The sequence below is a fragment of the Macaca mulatta genome, chromosome 20 (genome assembly GCF_049350105.2).
Source record: "Macaca mulatta isolate MMU2019108-1 chromosome 20, T2T-MMU8v2.0, whole genome shotgun sequence".
Classification (NCBI taxonomy): Eukaryota; Metazoa; Chordata; class Mammalia; order Primates; family Cercopithecidae; genus Macaca; species Macaca mulatta.
The window spans coordinates 2,699,628-2,713,078 of record NC_133425.1 but is presented as its reverse complement, the minus strand read 5'-3'; the positions used below and the strand labels follow the sequence as shown (position 1 = coordinate 2,713,078).

At 56.7% G+C, this 13,451-nt stretch overlaps 2 protein-coding genes and 1 long non-coding RNA gene across 5 annotated transcripts in view; all 3 read left to right on the top strand.

Annotated features, from left to right (window-relative positions):
* Window positions 1-75: 75 nt before the first annotated feature.
* On the top strand, window positions 76-1,983 carry LOC144337820 (uncharacterized). Its single transcript, XR_013411416.1, has 2 exons — window positions 76-521; window positions 1,788-1,983. It is a non-coding gene; the product is annotated as an uncharacterized LOC144337820 (long non-coding RNA).
* A 2,419-nt stretch (window positions 1,984-4,402) lies between these two features.
* Window positions 4,403-12,797, top strand: PTX4 (pentraxin 4). Of its 3 annotated transcripts, XM_077985217.1 has the most exons (6): window positions 4,403-4,956; window positions 5,793-6,453; window positions 7,496-7,817; window positions 10,111-10,345; window positions 12,106-12,191; window positions 12,707-12,797. In XM_077985217.1, the coding sequence occupies exons 1-5, from the start codon at window positions 4,816-4,818 to the stop codon at window positions 12,169-12,171; spliced, it is 1,425 nt and encodes a 474-aa protein (XP_077841343.1). In that variant the 5' UTR covers window positions 4,403-4,815; the 3' UTR covers window positions 12,172-12,191; window positions 12,707-12,797. The 3 variants fall into 3 exon arrangements, 2 of the variants coding, with proteins under 2 accessions (XP_077841343.1, XP_014980781.3); XR_013411383.1 differs by lacking the exons at window positions 10,111-10,345; window positions 12,106-12,191; window positions 12,707-12,797 and adding an exon at window positions 9,805-10,083 and having other exon boundaries at window positions 7,496-8,725; XM_015125295.3 differs by lacking the exons at window positions 10,111-10,345; window positions 12,106-12,191; window positions 12,707-12,797 and having other exon boundaries at window positions 7,496-10,083.
* The window catches only part of CLCN7 (chloride voltage-gated channel 7), a 35,905-nt gene continuing 35,163 nt past the window's right edge, over window positions 12,710-13,451 (top strand). The window contains exon 1 of the mRNA XM_077985093.1: window positions 12,710-12,797. The gene's annotated coding sequence lies outside the window, so the exon portion shown is untranslated. The remainder of the gene's footprint in view (window positions 12,798-13,451) is intronic.

Below are 13,451 nucleotides of genomic sequence, written 5' to 3'. Positions count from 1 at the left end.
GGATGGGGCGGGGCCGGTGGGACGGGCGGGGCCTGACGCGTGGGTGGGGCTTTGCGTTGGGCGGGGCCTGAGGGCGGGGCCGCGCCTCCCCACGTGGCTGCGTGCTGGGTTCGCTGCGCCAGGGTGGTCGGTCCTCGCCTCAGTTTCTCCCATCCCTGTCCTCCCTACCCTGGAGTGATGTCAGCCGTCCCTTCCCTCCGCCCCGGGTCCCACATTGTCTCAGAACGCCGAGCGTTCGCTCTACGGCAGATGTTTACCAACAGGCCTGGCTCCTCTTCTCCGAGTGTAAGGCCCTGCTTCCAAGGGTCAGAGGCCAGTAAGAGAAACACGGAGCACAAGGAAGTAAAAGAACGATTGAGATCACGTCAGATACGAACAAATGCGGCTCCGTAAATGAGGCCAGTTCGTGGAATTAAAACTGCGACCAGTAGGTAAGCGCTGGACGCATGTGGCTCTGTAAATTAACCGAAGTTAAGTAAGTCCAGTTCCTTTTTTTTTTTTTTTTTTTTTTTTGCGACAGAGTCTGGCTGTGTCGCCCAGGCTGGAGTGCAGTGGCGCAGTCTTGGCTCACTGCAAGCTCCGCCTCCGGGGTTCACGCCATTCTCCTGCCTCAGCCTCCCGAGTAGCTGGGGCTACAGGCACCCGCTACCGCGCCCAGCTAATATTTTGTATTTTTTAGTAGAAACGGGGTTTCACTCTGTTAGCCAGGATGGTCTCGATCTCCTGACCTCTTGATCCACCGGTCTCGGCCTCCCAAAGTGCTGGGATTACAGGCGTGAGCCACCTCGCCCGGCCATAAGTCCAGTTCCTTACTGGCCCTAGCCCCATCTCAAGGGCTCCGTACTACCTGTGGCTGTGGCCGCCAGCCTGGCCAGCCGGACACTGAACGTTTACAACATGCAGTGCCTTCTGTAAACTGCACCAGAGTGTTGGGGAGCTTCATCTTTGTGGAGGGGGGCAATCCAGGAAGACAGGCTAAGGAGGCACCATTTCAGCAGCGATGGATGTGGGAAAAGCTGGGAAACAGTTATCCGTTTGTTCAACAAATATTGATTAAATGCCTGCTTGGTGCACCAAGCCCTCTGAGCAACAAATGATGCAAAGTTCCTGCTCACCTATCAGGGGAACAAATAAGGTACATACGAAATATGCTAGGTGACAGGCCTGGAGGCAGAAAAACTGGCAGAGGCCAGGCCCAGTGGCTCACGCCAGTAATGCCAACACTGGGAAGCTGAGGTGGGAGAATCATTTGGACCCAGAAGTTCAAGACTGGGCAAAATAGTGAGACCCTGTCTCTACAATAAATTTAAAAATTAGCCAGGCACAGGGTCATGTGGCTGTGGTCTCAGCTACTAGGGAGGCTGAGGTGGGAGGATAGCTTGAGCCCGGGAGGTTGAGGCTGCAGTGAGCCATGTTCACTGCCACTGCACTACAGCCTGGACAACAGAGCAAGACCCTGTTTCAAAAAAAAAAAGGAAAGAAAATAAAAAATCGGCAGGGTAAGAAAATAAGAGCCAGTGGCAGGGCGCAGTGGCTCACACCTCTAATCCCAGGACTTAGGGAGACTGAGATGGGTGGATCACGAGGTCAGGAGATCAAGACCATCCTGGCTAACATGGTGAAATCTCATTTCTACTAAAAATACAAAAAAAAATTAGCTGGGTGTAGTGGTGGGCGCTTGTAGTCCCAGCTACTCAGGAGGCTGAGGCAGGAGAATGGCGCAAACCCAGGAGGCGGAGCTTGCAGTGAGCTGAGATCGTGCCACTGCACTCCAGCCTGGGCGACAGAGCAAGACTCCGTCTCCAAAGAAAAAAAAATTAGCTGAGCATGGTGGCATGCACCTGTGATCCCAGCTACTTGGGACACTGAGGCAGGAAAATCGCTTGAACCCAGGAGGCAGAGGTTGCAGTGAGCAGAGATCGTGCCATTGAACTCCAGCCTGGGTGACAGAGAGCGACTCCTCCAAAAAAAAAAAAAGAAAAAGAAAAGAAGAGCCAGAGAGCAGTCGGTGCTGTCTTAAATACGGTGAGAGCTCTGAACAGAAGACCTTACAGCAGAGCCCCGAATGTGGTGACAGCCAGGGAAGGAGTCTCACTGGCAGGAAAACGGCAGGTGCGAATGCCTGAGGCCACAACTGTGGCCCGGGAGGTGGAGCTGAGGGAGGCAGATGGAGGGGTGAGGCCTGGAGGGAGAGAGGCCGTGGGCCAGGCCACAGAAGGCCCTGGCAGGGACTGAAGATTTTGCTTGTGTGGCAGGCAACTCCTAGAGGCATTGAAGGCACGGGTCCATGCTGGTACACGGATGCTGGGAGCAGGTGGCTGTCGTGGGGATGGGCTTGGGGCGGAGTGGGAGCGTGGAGAAGCAGCTGAGACTCAGGGCATGTGTCTGCAGGCAGAGCCGATGGATGGGATGTGGGGCGGGCAGCATCCCACCATCCCGGAAACTACTCCTCCATCCGCTGCTGGGTTCCAGCCCTCACCAGTGCCCATGGCGGCTTCGTCTTTTCCTGAAGCTCCGCATCCAACAGTGGGTGCATGGAAGACAAATTTCTCAAGCCTTTGTGTATCTGAAAATGTCTTTATTCTTTGCTCTGTCATCCAGCCTGGAGTGTAGTGGTGCGATTTCAGCTCACTGCAACCTCCATTTCTCGGGCTCAGGCGATCATCCCACCTAAGCCTCCCAAGTAGCTGGGACTACAGGTGCACACCACCACGCCTGGCTAATTTTTGTAATTTTAGTAGAGACGGGGTTTTGCCATGTTGCCCAGCCTGGTCTCGAACCCCTGGACTCAAGTGATCTGCCCACTTTGGCCTCCCAAAGTGCTGGGATTACAGGTGAGAGCCATCGCACCCGGCCTCGACCCACGACTTTAAATGGAAATCAAGTTGGCTCAGTGGCTCATGCCAGTAAACCCAGCACTTTGGCTAGGCTGGGGTGGGAGGATCGCTTGAGCCCAGGAGTGTTTGAGAACAGCCTGGTAACATAGCAAGACGCCGTCTCTACTGCAATAAAATAAATACATAAATAAATGGAACTTATTTTCAGTTGGAAGCTGCAAGATCCGCCGCTCTGCATGTGGCACCAGCGTGGCCGTCATGGTGGCCGCCAGTCCCCCGGGGCCTAAGGTCCCAACCCCGTCCACATGCCCACGATTTTCTCTCCATGCTTTTTGCATCTTCTCCGTGTCCATGGTGTTCTGACACTTGACAAGGGGAGCCTGAGGACCACCAATGGTTCCCTGGCCTGGCACCCGCTGGGCTCATGCCACCTTGGGAATGATGGGTGCCCTCACTGGGACAACTTCGTGGATGATCTTATTCCCATGAGCTGGGTGGCTTGAAACAAGGAAATGAATCCTATCACAGTTCTGGGGGCTGGAAGTCTGAAGTCAAGGTGCACACTCCCTCGAAGGCTCTGGAGGGGCCGGTGTCCCACTTCACCTCTCCCAGCTTCTGGGGGCTCCTCGTGGCAGCGTCACCCCAGTCTCTGCCCCGTCTTCACAGGCCATGTCCTCTGTGCCTCCTCCTCTGTCTCTTATAAAGACTCCTGTCATCGGCCTTAGGGCCACCTGGATAGTCTCATCTCAGAATCCTTCGTGACATCTGCAGAAACCCTTTTCCACACGTAAGGTCTGCCTGGGTCTCATCCAAGCCAGTATGCAACCTGTAACCAAAAAGACCAGCCTGGCCCACGTGGGGCACCCCTGTCTCCGCCACAAAAATTGGCCGGGCGCGGTGGCTCACGCCTGTAATCCCAGCACTTCGGGAGGCCACAGCGGGTGGATCACCTGAGGTCAGGAGTTTGAGACCAGCCTGGCCCACGTGGCGAAACCCCATCTCTACTAAAAATACAAAAATTACCCGGGTGTGGCGGCACACACCTGTAATCCCAGCTACTTGGGAGGCTGAGGCAGGAGAATCCCTTGAACCCAGGAGGCAGAGGTTGTGGTGAACCGGGGTCGTGCCCTGCACTCCAGCCTGGGTGACAGAGCGAGACTGCGTCTCAAAAAAATTAATTAACTGGCCAGGTGCCGTGGCTCACGCCTGTAATCCCAACACTTTGGGAGGCTGAGGCAGGCAGATCATGAGGTCAGAAGTTTGAGACCAACCTGACCAACATGGTGAAACCATGTCTCTGCTAAAAATACAAAAACTAGCTGGGCGTGGTGGAGCGTGCCTGTAATTCTAGCTACTCGGGAGGCAGGAGGCTGAGGCAGGAGAATAGCTTGAGCCCGGGAGGCGGAGGTTGCAGTGAGTTGAGATTGCACCATTGCACTCTAGCCTGGGTGACAGAACGAGACTCCATCTCAAATAATTATAATAATAATAATTAATTAAGGTGGCAGCCAGTCATATTTCCATTGCTTTACTGAGAGAGGTGGGGCCTCCCAGGATGCAGCCGTGCACAGCCTGGGTGACGGGTGCCCGTGCAGACCTGGCTGTGTTGACTCCCCGGCCCCCGTCGGGTTCCCTGTCTTGCTTCGACTTCGTGGGAGCACAAGTCCATGTGCTGCTGTTAAAGCCATCGCCTGCTGCCCGCGGGCTTGCACCCAGCTGAATTGATTCTTCAAAGAAACTGTTTGCATCTGTTTTAAGCCTGTCTCCTTGGGAACCTGCAATTCTCAGAGCCCACTGGCTTGAAGGCAAATGCCTTTCATGGAGGCGGCAGGAAGAAGCTGACATCCAGCCAGGGCCAAAGAAGGAAAACCACTCAGCGGGAGAGCTGGGGGACAAGACACGAGACAGACCCACAGCGCCACCTCCACCCTCTCCTGCGGCCGGGAGGGAGACTGCTGGGGCCTCGCCGTCTCTCCGGATGGGTTGCTTGTGGAGGAAGACCTTGTCTGTCTTTCTTGTTTTTGTGACTATATATCTACATGAGGCTTCATCGCAAGAAGCCGCCCCAGCGGGGCCCAGGAAACCGTTTTTCGAGAGGCTCCGTAGACTGGAGGAGCAGGCAAGTATTCCCCTGACGTGGCGCAGTCGGGTTTTTAAATTGGCAGCAGCTGGAAGACGGATGTTACAGAAACAGAGCGGTAAACATCAGGGCTTGGCGGACGCGGACGTGGCGTGTGACGCTCTTTCCATCCGTGAACATTATTTCACCTGCAGTTGGACACCAGGGAAAAGCTGAGCTGGGTTCACACCAGACACAAGCCTCATAACGTGTGGGGGTCAGGAGCTGGGCTCCGCTCACACCGGACGCAAAAGCCTCTTATCACGTGGGGGTCAGGTGGGGCCAGAGGCTAGAAGGGGGTCTGGAAGCGAGTCGGGGTAACTGGGGGCCATGGGAGCCAGGCAGTGTCATAGGGAGTGGAAAGTGGGAGGTCACAGGTCCACCTTGAGGCAGAGGGTGTGGACGGCCTCCCAGACTCCCACGCGGGGTCCTCGGACAGTTCCGGAGTGCTTGGTGCCTGGCGGGCCTGCGCCGGGTGCTTCCTGTTTGGGCCTCGTAAAGCACTCATGAGGCCACCCTGCCGTCCGCCGCTCACAGGCAGGAGCTGGGGTCACGGGGGGAAGTGACTTGCCGGTTGTTATGGGGCGAGGGGCGGGGATCAGAGCCCCGGCTATGGGCCTGGAGTCCACGCCCCACGTGGTGCAGCTGCATGGCCTGGGGTCGGTCCCTGGCACCCACGACATCTCACGGCATCACAGTGGGGATCAGATCAGTGGGCAGATAGCCAGTGCTGACTGTGGGCCGGGCATGCAGCTGCTGCTCCCAGCGTGAGAGGGCAAAGCCTTTCCCATCCCTCCCAGCCGGCCCGGACCATCATCACCGTGTCCTCCTTACAGTTCCGGAGATTCCAGGCAGTGACCTTGACGCATCTGCAGAGCGTCGCCAGCAACTACAACGTGTCCTACAACGTCGATGTCCGGTTCCGCAGCCTGGCGGAAGAGAGCCAGGCCGTGGCTCAGGCGGTCAACCAGTCACAGGCCGTGGTGCAGGGGGAGCTGGTGCAGCTCAAGGCCTGGGTGAGGAAGCTGCAGCGCCGAAGCCGGAAGATAGACATGCGGCTGCGGGCCTTGGACCTCGCCCTGGGCGAGAGGAGCCAGCAGCAGGCCCGGGAGAGGAAGGCGCACGAGGCTCAGGGGGACGCCCTGCAGGACTCACTGGCACGCCTGGAGGGCCTCGTCCACAGTCAGGGCGCCAGGCTGGCTGCTCTGGAGGGGTGGCTGCCCGTGGCCCACCCTGGCATCACAGCCTTGGGGCCGGCCCTGGTCCCAGCCCCAACCCAGCCTGGTCTGCTGGGCCCGAGCTCCCTGAAGCTTCAGAGGGACAGGCAGGAGCTCCAAGCTGCATGCGAGCACAGGGGCCCCCGGCAGGACTCCTCGGCCCCTCTCCAGGGGACTCGGGAGCCCCCAGGCTCAGGCAGCCATCGGGTACTCAATGGGACTGCCACGGCCCCAAAAGATCCTCCACGGCAGGCATGGTCCCCCCGGGGGCCAGGAGAGAGTAAGTACCACAGGCTCCCAGTTGATGGCCAGGCTTCCCTCCAGCTCCTCTTTAGACCAGGCCCCCCCGGAAAATCTCCCCTTCTCAAAAGAGATTCAGTTACGGGCCAGGAGATGGGGAGAGGGTCTTGGATCATCCGGGTGGGCCCACTGTCATCACAGGGGCTTTCTAAGGGGAGGCAGGAGGAACACAGAGGAGGGCATGAGGGCGGAAGCAGAGATGGCGGGATGCACAGACGAGCGGGCCCCACGCCAAGGGGTGCAGGCGCCTCTGGAAGCTGGAAAGGGCAGGAGATGGTTTCTCATTGAGCCTCCAGAGGAACCAGCCCTGCCCACACCTGATTTGAGCCCTGGGAGACCGTGTTGGCCTTGTGACCTTCAGAAACGTGAAACTCTAAACTTGTGCTATTGTGAGTCATGAAATTTCAGCCGGGCGCGGTGGCTCAAGCCTGTAATCCCAGCACTTTGGGAGGCCGAGACGGGCGGATCACGAGGTCAGGAGATCGAGACCATCCTGGCTAACACGGTGAAACCCCGACTCTACTAAAAAATACAAAAAACTAGCCGGGCGAGGTGGCGGGCGCCTGTAGTCCCAGCTACTCGGGAGGCTGAGGCAGGAGAATGGCATGAACCCAGGAGACGGAGCTTGCAGTGAGCTGAGATCCGGCCACTGCACTCCAGCCTGGGCGACAGAGCGAGACTCCGTCTCAAAAAATAAAAAAAAAAAAAAGAAATTTGCAGAGACTCCCTGGCAGAGAGGGGTGCTGGCTGAGCTGGGTGGGCCGACAGCTAGGGCTCCCATACTCCCATACTTCCGAGTATGGCCCTCATGCTCAGTCTTCCCACCCGTGGAACTGGGGTGATCCCATCAAGAGGGTGAAGGAGACGCTGCGGGGGAGCCATCGGCAGGACCAGTGCAGAGTCAGTGCTCCGTGGAGGGTGGCAGCCGGGAGCGGGAGGCCTGGCGCCCACAGCACACGTGCTTCTGGATGCGTCTGCACGGCCTCCTGCATGGAGCTGACCCCTCCCTCCTCCGTTTCTAGTTTGCGGCGTGGGCCCCACCCTCGTTTTTCCAAACGCCTCCACCAAGAACGTGGTCTTCCTCAGCCCCGGCTTCGTCACTGCCCTGCGAGCCATGTCCTTCTGCAGCTGGGTCCGCACGGCGTCGGGCCACCTGGGCACCCTCCTGTCCTACGCCACCGAGGACAATGACAACAAGCTGGTGCTGCACGGCCGAGACTCCCTGCTGCCCGGATCCATCCACTTCGTGATCGGGGACCCGGCCTTCAGGGAATTGCCCCTGCAGCCGCTGCTGGACGGCCAGTGGCATCACATCTGTGTCATCTGGACGTCCACTCAGGGCAGGTACTGGCTCCATGTGGATCGCAGGCTGGTGGCCACCGGCTCCCGCTTCAGGGAGGGCTACGAGATCCCCCCCGGAGGGTCCCTGGTGCTGGGCCAGGAGCAAGACAGCGTGGGGGGCGGGTTCGACAGCTCCGAGGCCTTCGTGGGGAGCATGTCTGGCTTGGCTATCTGGGATCGGGTGCTGGTTCCCGGGGAAGTTGCAAACCTTGCCATTGGGAAAGAGTTCCCAGCAGGTGCCATCCTGACGCTGGCCAATGCTGCACTGGCAGGCGGATTTGTGCAGAGGGCCAACTGCCCCTGTCTGGAGCACTGTCCCTGAGGCCAAGCCGCACAGGGGCCGAGGCCAGCGAGAGGAGCGTGGTCCCATCCACGTTCCGCCATCGCCCCCTCCCCCAGCACATTCTACAAAGGCCACCCCACCCGCCCTGGCTGTGCACACCTGCGCCCTCACATAGGGGTGCCCGTTCCATCCTGGGGGGTGGGGTGGTGGACAGGGAGCGAGCAGGGACAGAGCAAGCCTGGGGTCAAGGTGACCCACAAGCCCGTGTTTCTTCCATCACCATGGAGTTCTTACTTCCTGCACTTTCTTCCTTTCTTTTCTTTTCTTTTTTTTTTGAGATGGAGTCTCACTCTGTCTCCCAGGCAGGAGTGCAATGGCATGATCTTGGCTCACTGCAACCTCTGCCTCCTGGATTCAAGCAATTCTTGTGCCTCAGCCTCCTGAGTAGCTGGGATTACAGGCGCCCGCCACCACACCCGGCCCCTTCCTTCCTCCCTCCCTCCCTCCCTCCCTTCTTCCTTTCCTTTCCTGTTCTCTCCCACCCTCCCTCCCTTTCTTCCTTCTTCCTTCCTTCCTTCTTCCTCTCTCTCTCTCTCTCTCTCTCCTCTCTTTCTCTCTTTCTGACAGGGTCTTACACTGTCACCCAGGCTGGAGTGCAGTAGCAGCAATCATCGCTCACTGCAGCCTCCACCTCCCGAGCTCAGCTGATCCTCACACATCAGCCTCCTGAGTAGCTGGGACTATAGGCACACACTACCGTGCGTGGCTGAAAATTTTTTATTTCTTTTTTCTTTTTTAGATGGAGTCTTGCTCTGTCGCTCATGCTGGAGTGTAGTGGTACAATCTCAGCTCACTGCAACCTCCATCTTTTGGGATAAAGCGATTCTTCTGCCTTACCCTCCCAAGTAGCTGGGACTATAGGTGTGCACCACCATGCCTAGCTCTAATTTTTGTGTTTTTAGTACAGACGGGGTTTCACTCTCTTGGCGAGGCTGGTCTCGAACTCCTGACCTCAAGTGATCCACCTGCCTTGGCCTCCCAAAGTGCAGGCGTGAGCAACTGTGCCCGGCCCAGGCAATGCTTTTAAAACAACTTTATTGACTTGGCGCAGTGGCTTATGCTTGCAATCCTAACACTTTGGGAGGCAGAGGTGAGTGGATCGCTTGAGTCCAGGAGTTTGAGACCAGTCTAGCTAATACGGCAAAACCCCGTCCCTACTAAAAAAAAAATACAAAAAAATTAGCCAGGTGTGGTGGTGTGCGCCTGTAGTCCCAGCTTCTCGGGAGGCTGAAGTGGGAGAATCACTTGGGCCTGGGAGGTTGAGTCTGCAGCGAGCCGAGATCGCGCCAATGCACTCCAGCCAGGGTAATCAGAGTGAGACCCTGTCTCAAAAAACAAAACAAAACAAAACCTTATTGAGGTAAAGTTTACCTATCATAAAATTCACCCGTTTCGGCCAGGCGCAGTGGCTCACACCTGTAATCCCAGCACTTTGGGAGGCCGAGGCGGGCGGATCACGAGGTCAGGAGATCGAGACCATCCTGGCTAACATGGTGAAACTCCATCTGTACTGAAAATATAAAACATTAGCCGGGCGTGGTGGCGGGCGCCTGTAGTCCCAGCTATTCAGGAGGCTGAGGCAGGAGAATGGCGTGAACCTGGGAGGTGGAGCTTGCAGTGAGCTGAGATCTGGCCACTGCACTCCAGCCTGGGCGACAGAGCGAGACTCCGTCTCAAAAAAAAAAAAAAAATTCACCCGTGTCAAGCGCATAGTTCAAAGATTTGTAGTGAATTGACCGAGTTGTGCAGCCATCGTCACAACCCAGTTTTAGGACCTTTCTGTTCCCTTCCTAAAAAAGTATAGCAGTCACTCCTGGCCCCTGCCCTGCGCCCTCCCCAGCCTCTGGCAGCCACCCGTCTGCTTTCTGTCGCTGTGGATTTGCCTGTTCCGGACACTGCATACAAATAAACCAAACAGCAATTGTCCGTTTGTGTCTGGCTTCTTTCAATTAGCACAAGGTTTTCGAGCTTCGTCCACGCTGCGGTGTGTCTCAGCGTTTCATCTGTGCGGTTGCGTTGTTTGGACGGACCACACTTCATCTCTCCGTTCATCTGCTGGTGGACCTCTGGGCTGTTTTCAGTCGGGGTTACTGCGGAGAAAGTTGGTCTGAGCACTCTCAGACGCGTCTTTGTGTGGACGTTTTTCCCACTTCGGTGGATACCTAGGAGTAGAATTACTGGGCGTATGGTAAGTTCATGTCTAGGCTTCATTTTTTTTTTTTTTTTTTTTTGAGACGGAGTCTCGCTCTGTCACCCAGGCTGGAGCGCGGTGGCCGGATCTCAGCTCACTGCAAGCTCCGCCTCCCCGGTTTACGCCATTCTCCTGCCTCAGCCTCCCGAGTAGCTGGGACTACAGGCGCCCGCCACCTCGCCCGGCTAGTTTGTTTTTGTATTTTTTAGTAGAGACGGGGTTTCACCGTGTTAGCCAGGATGGTCTCTATCTCCCGACCTCGTGATCCGCCCGTCTCGGCCTCCCAAAGTGCTGGGATTACAGGCTTGAGCCACCGCGCCCGGCCTTTTTTTTTTTTTTTTTTTTAAGACAGAGTTTCACTCTTGTCGCCCAGGCTGGGGTTAATGGTGTGATCTAGGCTTACTACAACCTCTGCTTCCCATCTTCAAGCGATTCTCCTGCCTCAGCCTCCCAAGTAGCTGGGATTACAGGCGAGTGCGTCGCCACACCCTGCTAATTTTTGTATTTTTAGTAGAGACGGGGTTTCACCATGTTCACCAGGCTGGTCTTGAACTCCTGACCTCAGGTGATCTGCCTGCCTCGGCCTCCCAAAGTGCTGGAATGACAGGTGTGAGCCCCCATGCCCGGCCCATGTCTAGGCTTTCAGAGAAACTGCCCAACTGTTTTCCAAAGTTGCTACATCATTTTTCATTCCCACCAGCAATCTATGAAGGCTCTCGTTTTTCCACATCCTTGTCCACACTTGGTTTTGTCTTTTTTTTTTGAGACAAGAGTCTCACTCTGTCACCCAGGCTGGAGTGCAGTGGCGCAATCTCGGCTCACTGCAATCTCCGCCTCCCGGGTCCAAGCAATTCTCCTGCCTCAGCCTCCCGAATAGCTGGGATCACAGGTGCCACCACCACCATGCCCGGCTAATTTTTTTGTATTTTTAGTAGAGGCCAGGTTTCACCATGTTGGCCAGGCTGGTCTTGAACTCCTGACCTCAGGTGGTCTGCCCACTTCAGCCTCCCAGAGTGCTGGGATTACAGGCATGAGCCACCGCACCCATCCTCTCCTCTTGATATATATTTTTTTGAATTCCAAATCATGGCAGGGTGAAAAACAAAACTTGCATTGACCATTAGAACAGATTTGTATTTAGGTTTCAGTCTGATGTAAACTGACTTCGTGACGTTGGAGATTCCCAGAAAAGGCCCAAACACAAGATCTCCAAGAATCAGAAAGTCAGCTGGTGCAGACAGGAGAAAGCGGGGCGTGGTGTGGGGTGGGGGCAGGGGAGGGGCCCAAAACCGCGGACCAAGCGAACAGGCCTGGTTCTCAGGATTCGCCAATCCCTCCCGTTCTCCCTCTTCCTATCTGAAAAGTGAGGAGACTGATGAGAGATCCCACATCCTTCAACAGCAGACCCAGAAGAGGCCCGAGCCCTCCACCCCGTGCACAGGGGGTTTCAGCTCTGCAGACGCCTGGGCCCTGCCCAGCTGGTCCCATGGGGAAGGTGCCCTAAGTGCGTCCCTGGAGTCCCCTAGCAACGTGTCTGCAGAGCAGCCTGTGGACCCCAGCAATTCTGGGCTTTCAGGTCATGATCAGCCCAGCCCGCCTCCCCCAGCGCCACCTGTGCGTGAGTCAAGGTCAGAGGTGGAAAGCCCCGCGGACACTGGCCTGACGGCTCCCTGAGTCACTCGCCGAGTTCTGCTTCTGCACGACGGTGTCTGACTCCACGGACGGCAGCTCCCTCCGAAACCTCTTTCCTTCCCCAGCCTCCTCAGACGCTTTCGGGAACGCCCTTGCTCCACCCCGCTGTGCCTTTGAGGACGGAGCCATAGGATGTCGTTTTGAGTCACAGGTATTTCTTGTGACAGTGATGTCCTTAGCACAGTTGTCTTGCTCAGGGTCCTAAGAAAGTGAACTGGGGCAGGGCTTTGAGACAAAGGCTCTAGTGGCCCCCAGATGGGTGCAGAGGTGGGGCGGGAAGGAAGCTTCCAGGCCCTGGAGTTCCAGCCCCTCCCCAGCTTGCAGGTGCTTCCAGAGCCCTGGGGGACCAAGATGTCACCTGGGCCACAGTGGTATTCAGTTGCGTGGCCACAGAATCTAAGCCTCAGGGACTCGGCAGAGGTGGGCATTCAGGATGCTCCACGCGGAAGGCTCAGCTCACTCCAGGTGGGAGAACAGCAGAGCGAGGGCTTGGACTTGGGGGCTATGGGGGCAGCTTGGGGACGGGGGGGATTTGGGGCCTGTCTAGGGTTTGGAGCAGGACTGTCTGGGCATCCATCTCACGTGGCTCAACAACCCTGCTGCGAGCAGAACAAAGCCACCTGCTCATTTTTTTTTCCTTTCTCATTGTATTTTTTGCTTTCTCAGCAGAATCACACCCGTGCATTTTGAAGTGTGAATGACACCCACCTCCACGGCCACCGAATCCTACCTTTCACCAAGTCTGTTGTGTTTCTGGGTGAGGAGGACAAACCACACAAAATACAGACAAAAAACCCACAGGGGCCCTCATGTTGGTGGGGAAGTCAGTTCCTGACAAGGAGCCCCTCCCCCCAGCCCATTCCTCTTCGGAAACAGCCACTTGTCCCAGAAAAGGACACACTCAGGTCCCCGGGCTGAGAAGGATGGCCTTTGGGTCCTGGCTCCCCCTCCCCAGCATGACCCCGGCTTCCCAAACTCTGTTCTTGTGGGTTCTGCATACAGCCCCACCATGCCCCACTCCCACACTCTGCTCAACTCTCTGCCCACCTGGGTATCTTCATCCAAACCCGCCTCAACCCACAAGACCCAAGTCCACCCATTCAATTCAATCAACAATGTCCTGCACTCCCACTGTGCCAGGCGGCACGGTGCCTGACCTCTGAGGAGCCTGGGGAGGGGACCTGTCCCACCTCTGAACCCCCCGGGAACTTGCTGTCAGCCCTTGACTCAAAGCATTTGAGAGCAAGAGTTTTGAAATCAAACCAACCCAGGTTGAATTCCTGCTGCTTGTGGGAAACCTTGGAAAAGTCAGCTTCATTCTCATCTTTAACGCTCTCCGGTATGACTTGGGGGTGCAGCGCTTTTGTCCCTCAAAAGGGCAAAACCAGCCAGGCATGGTGGCTCATGCCTA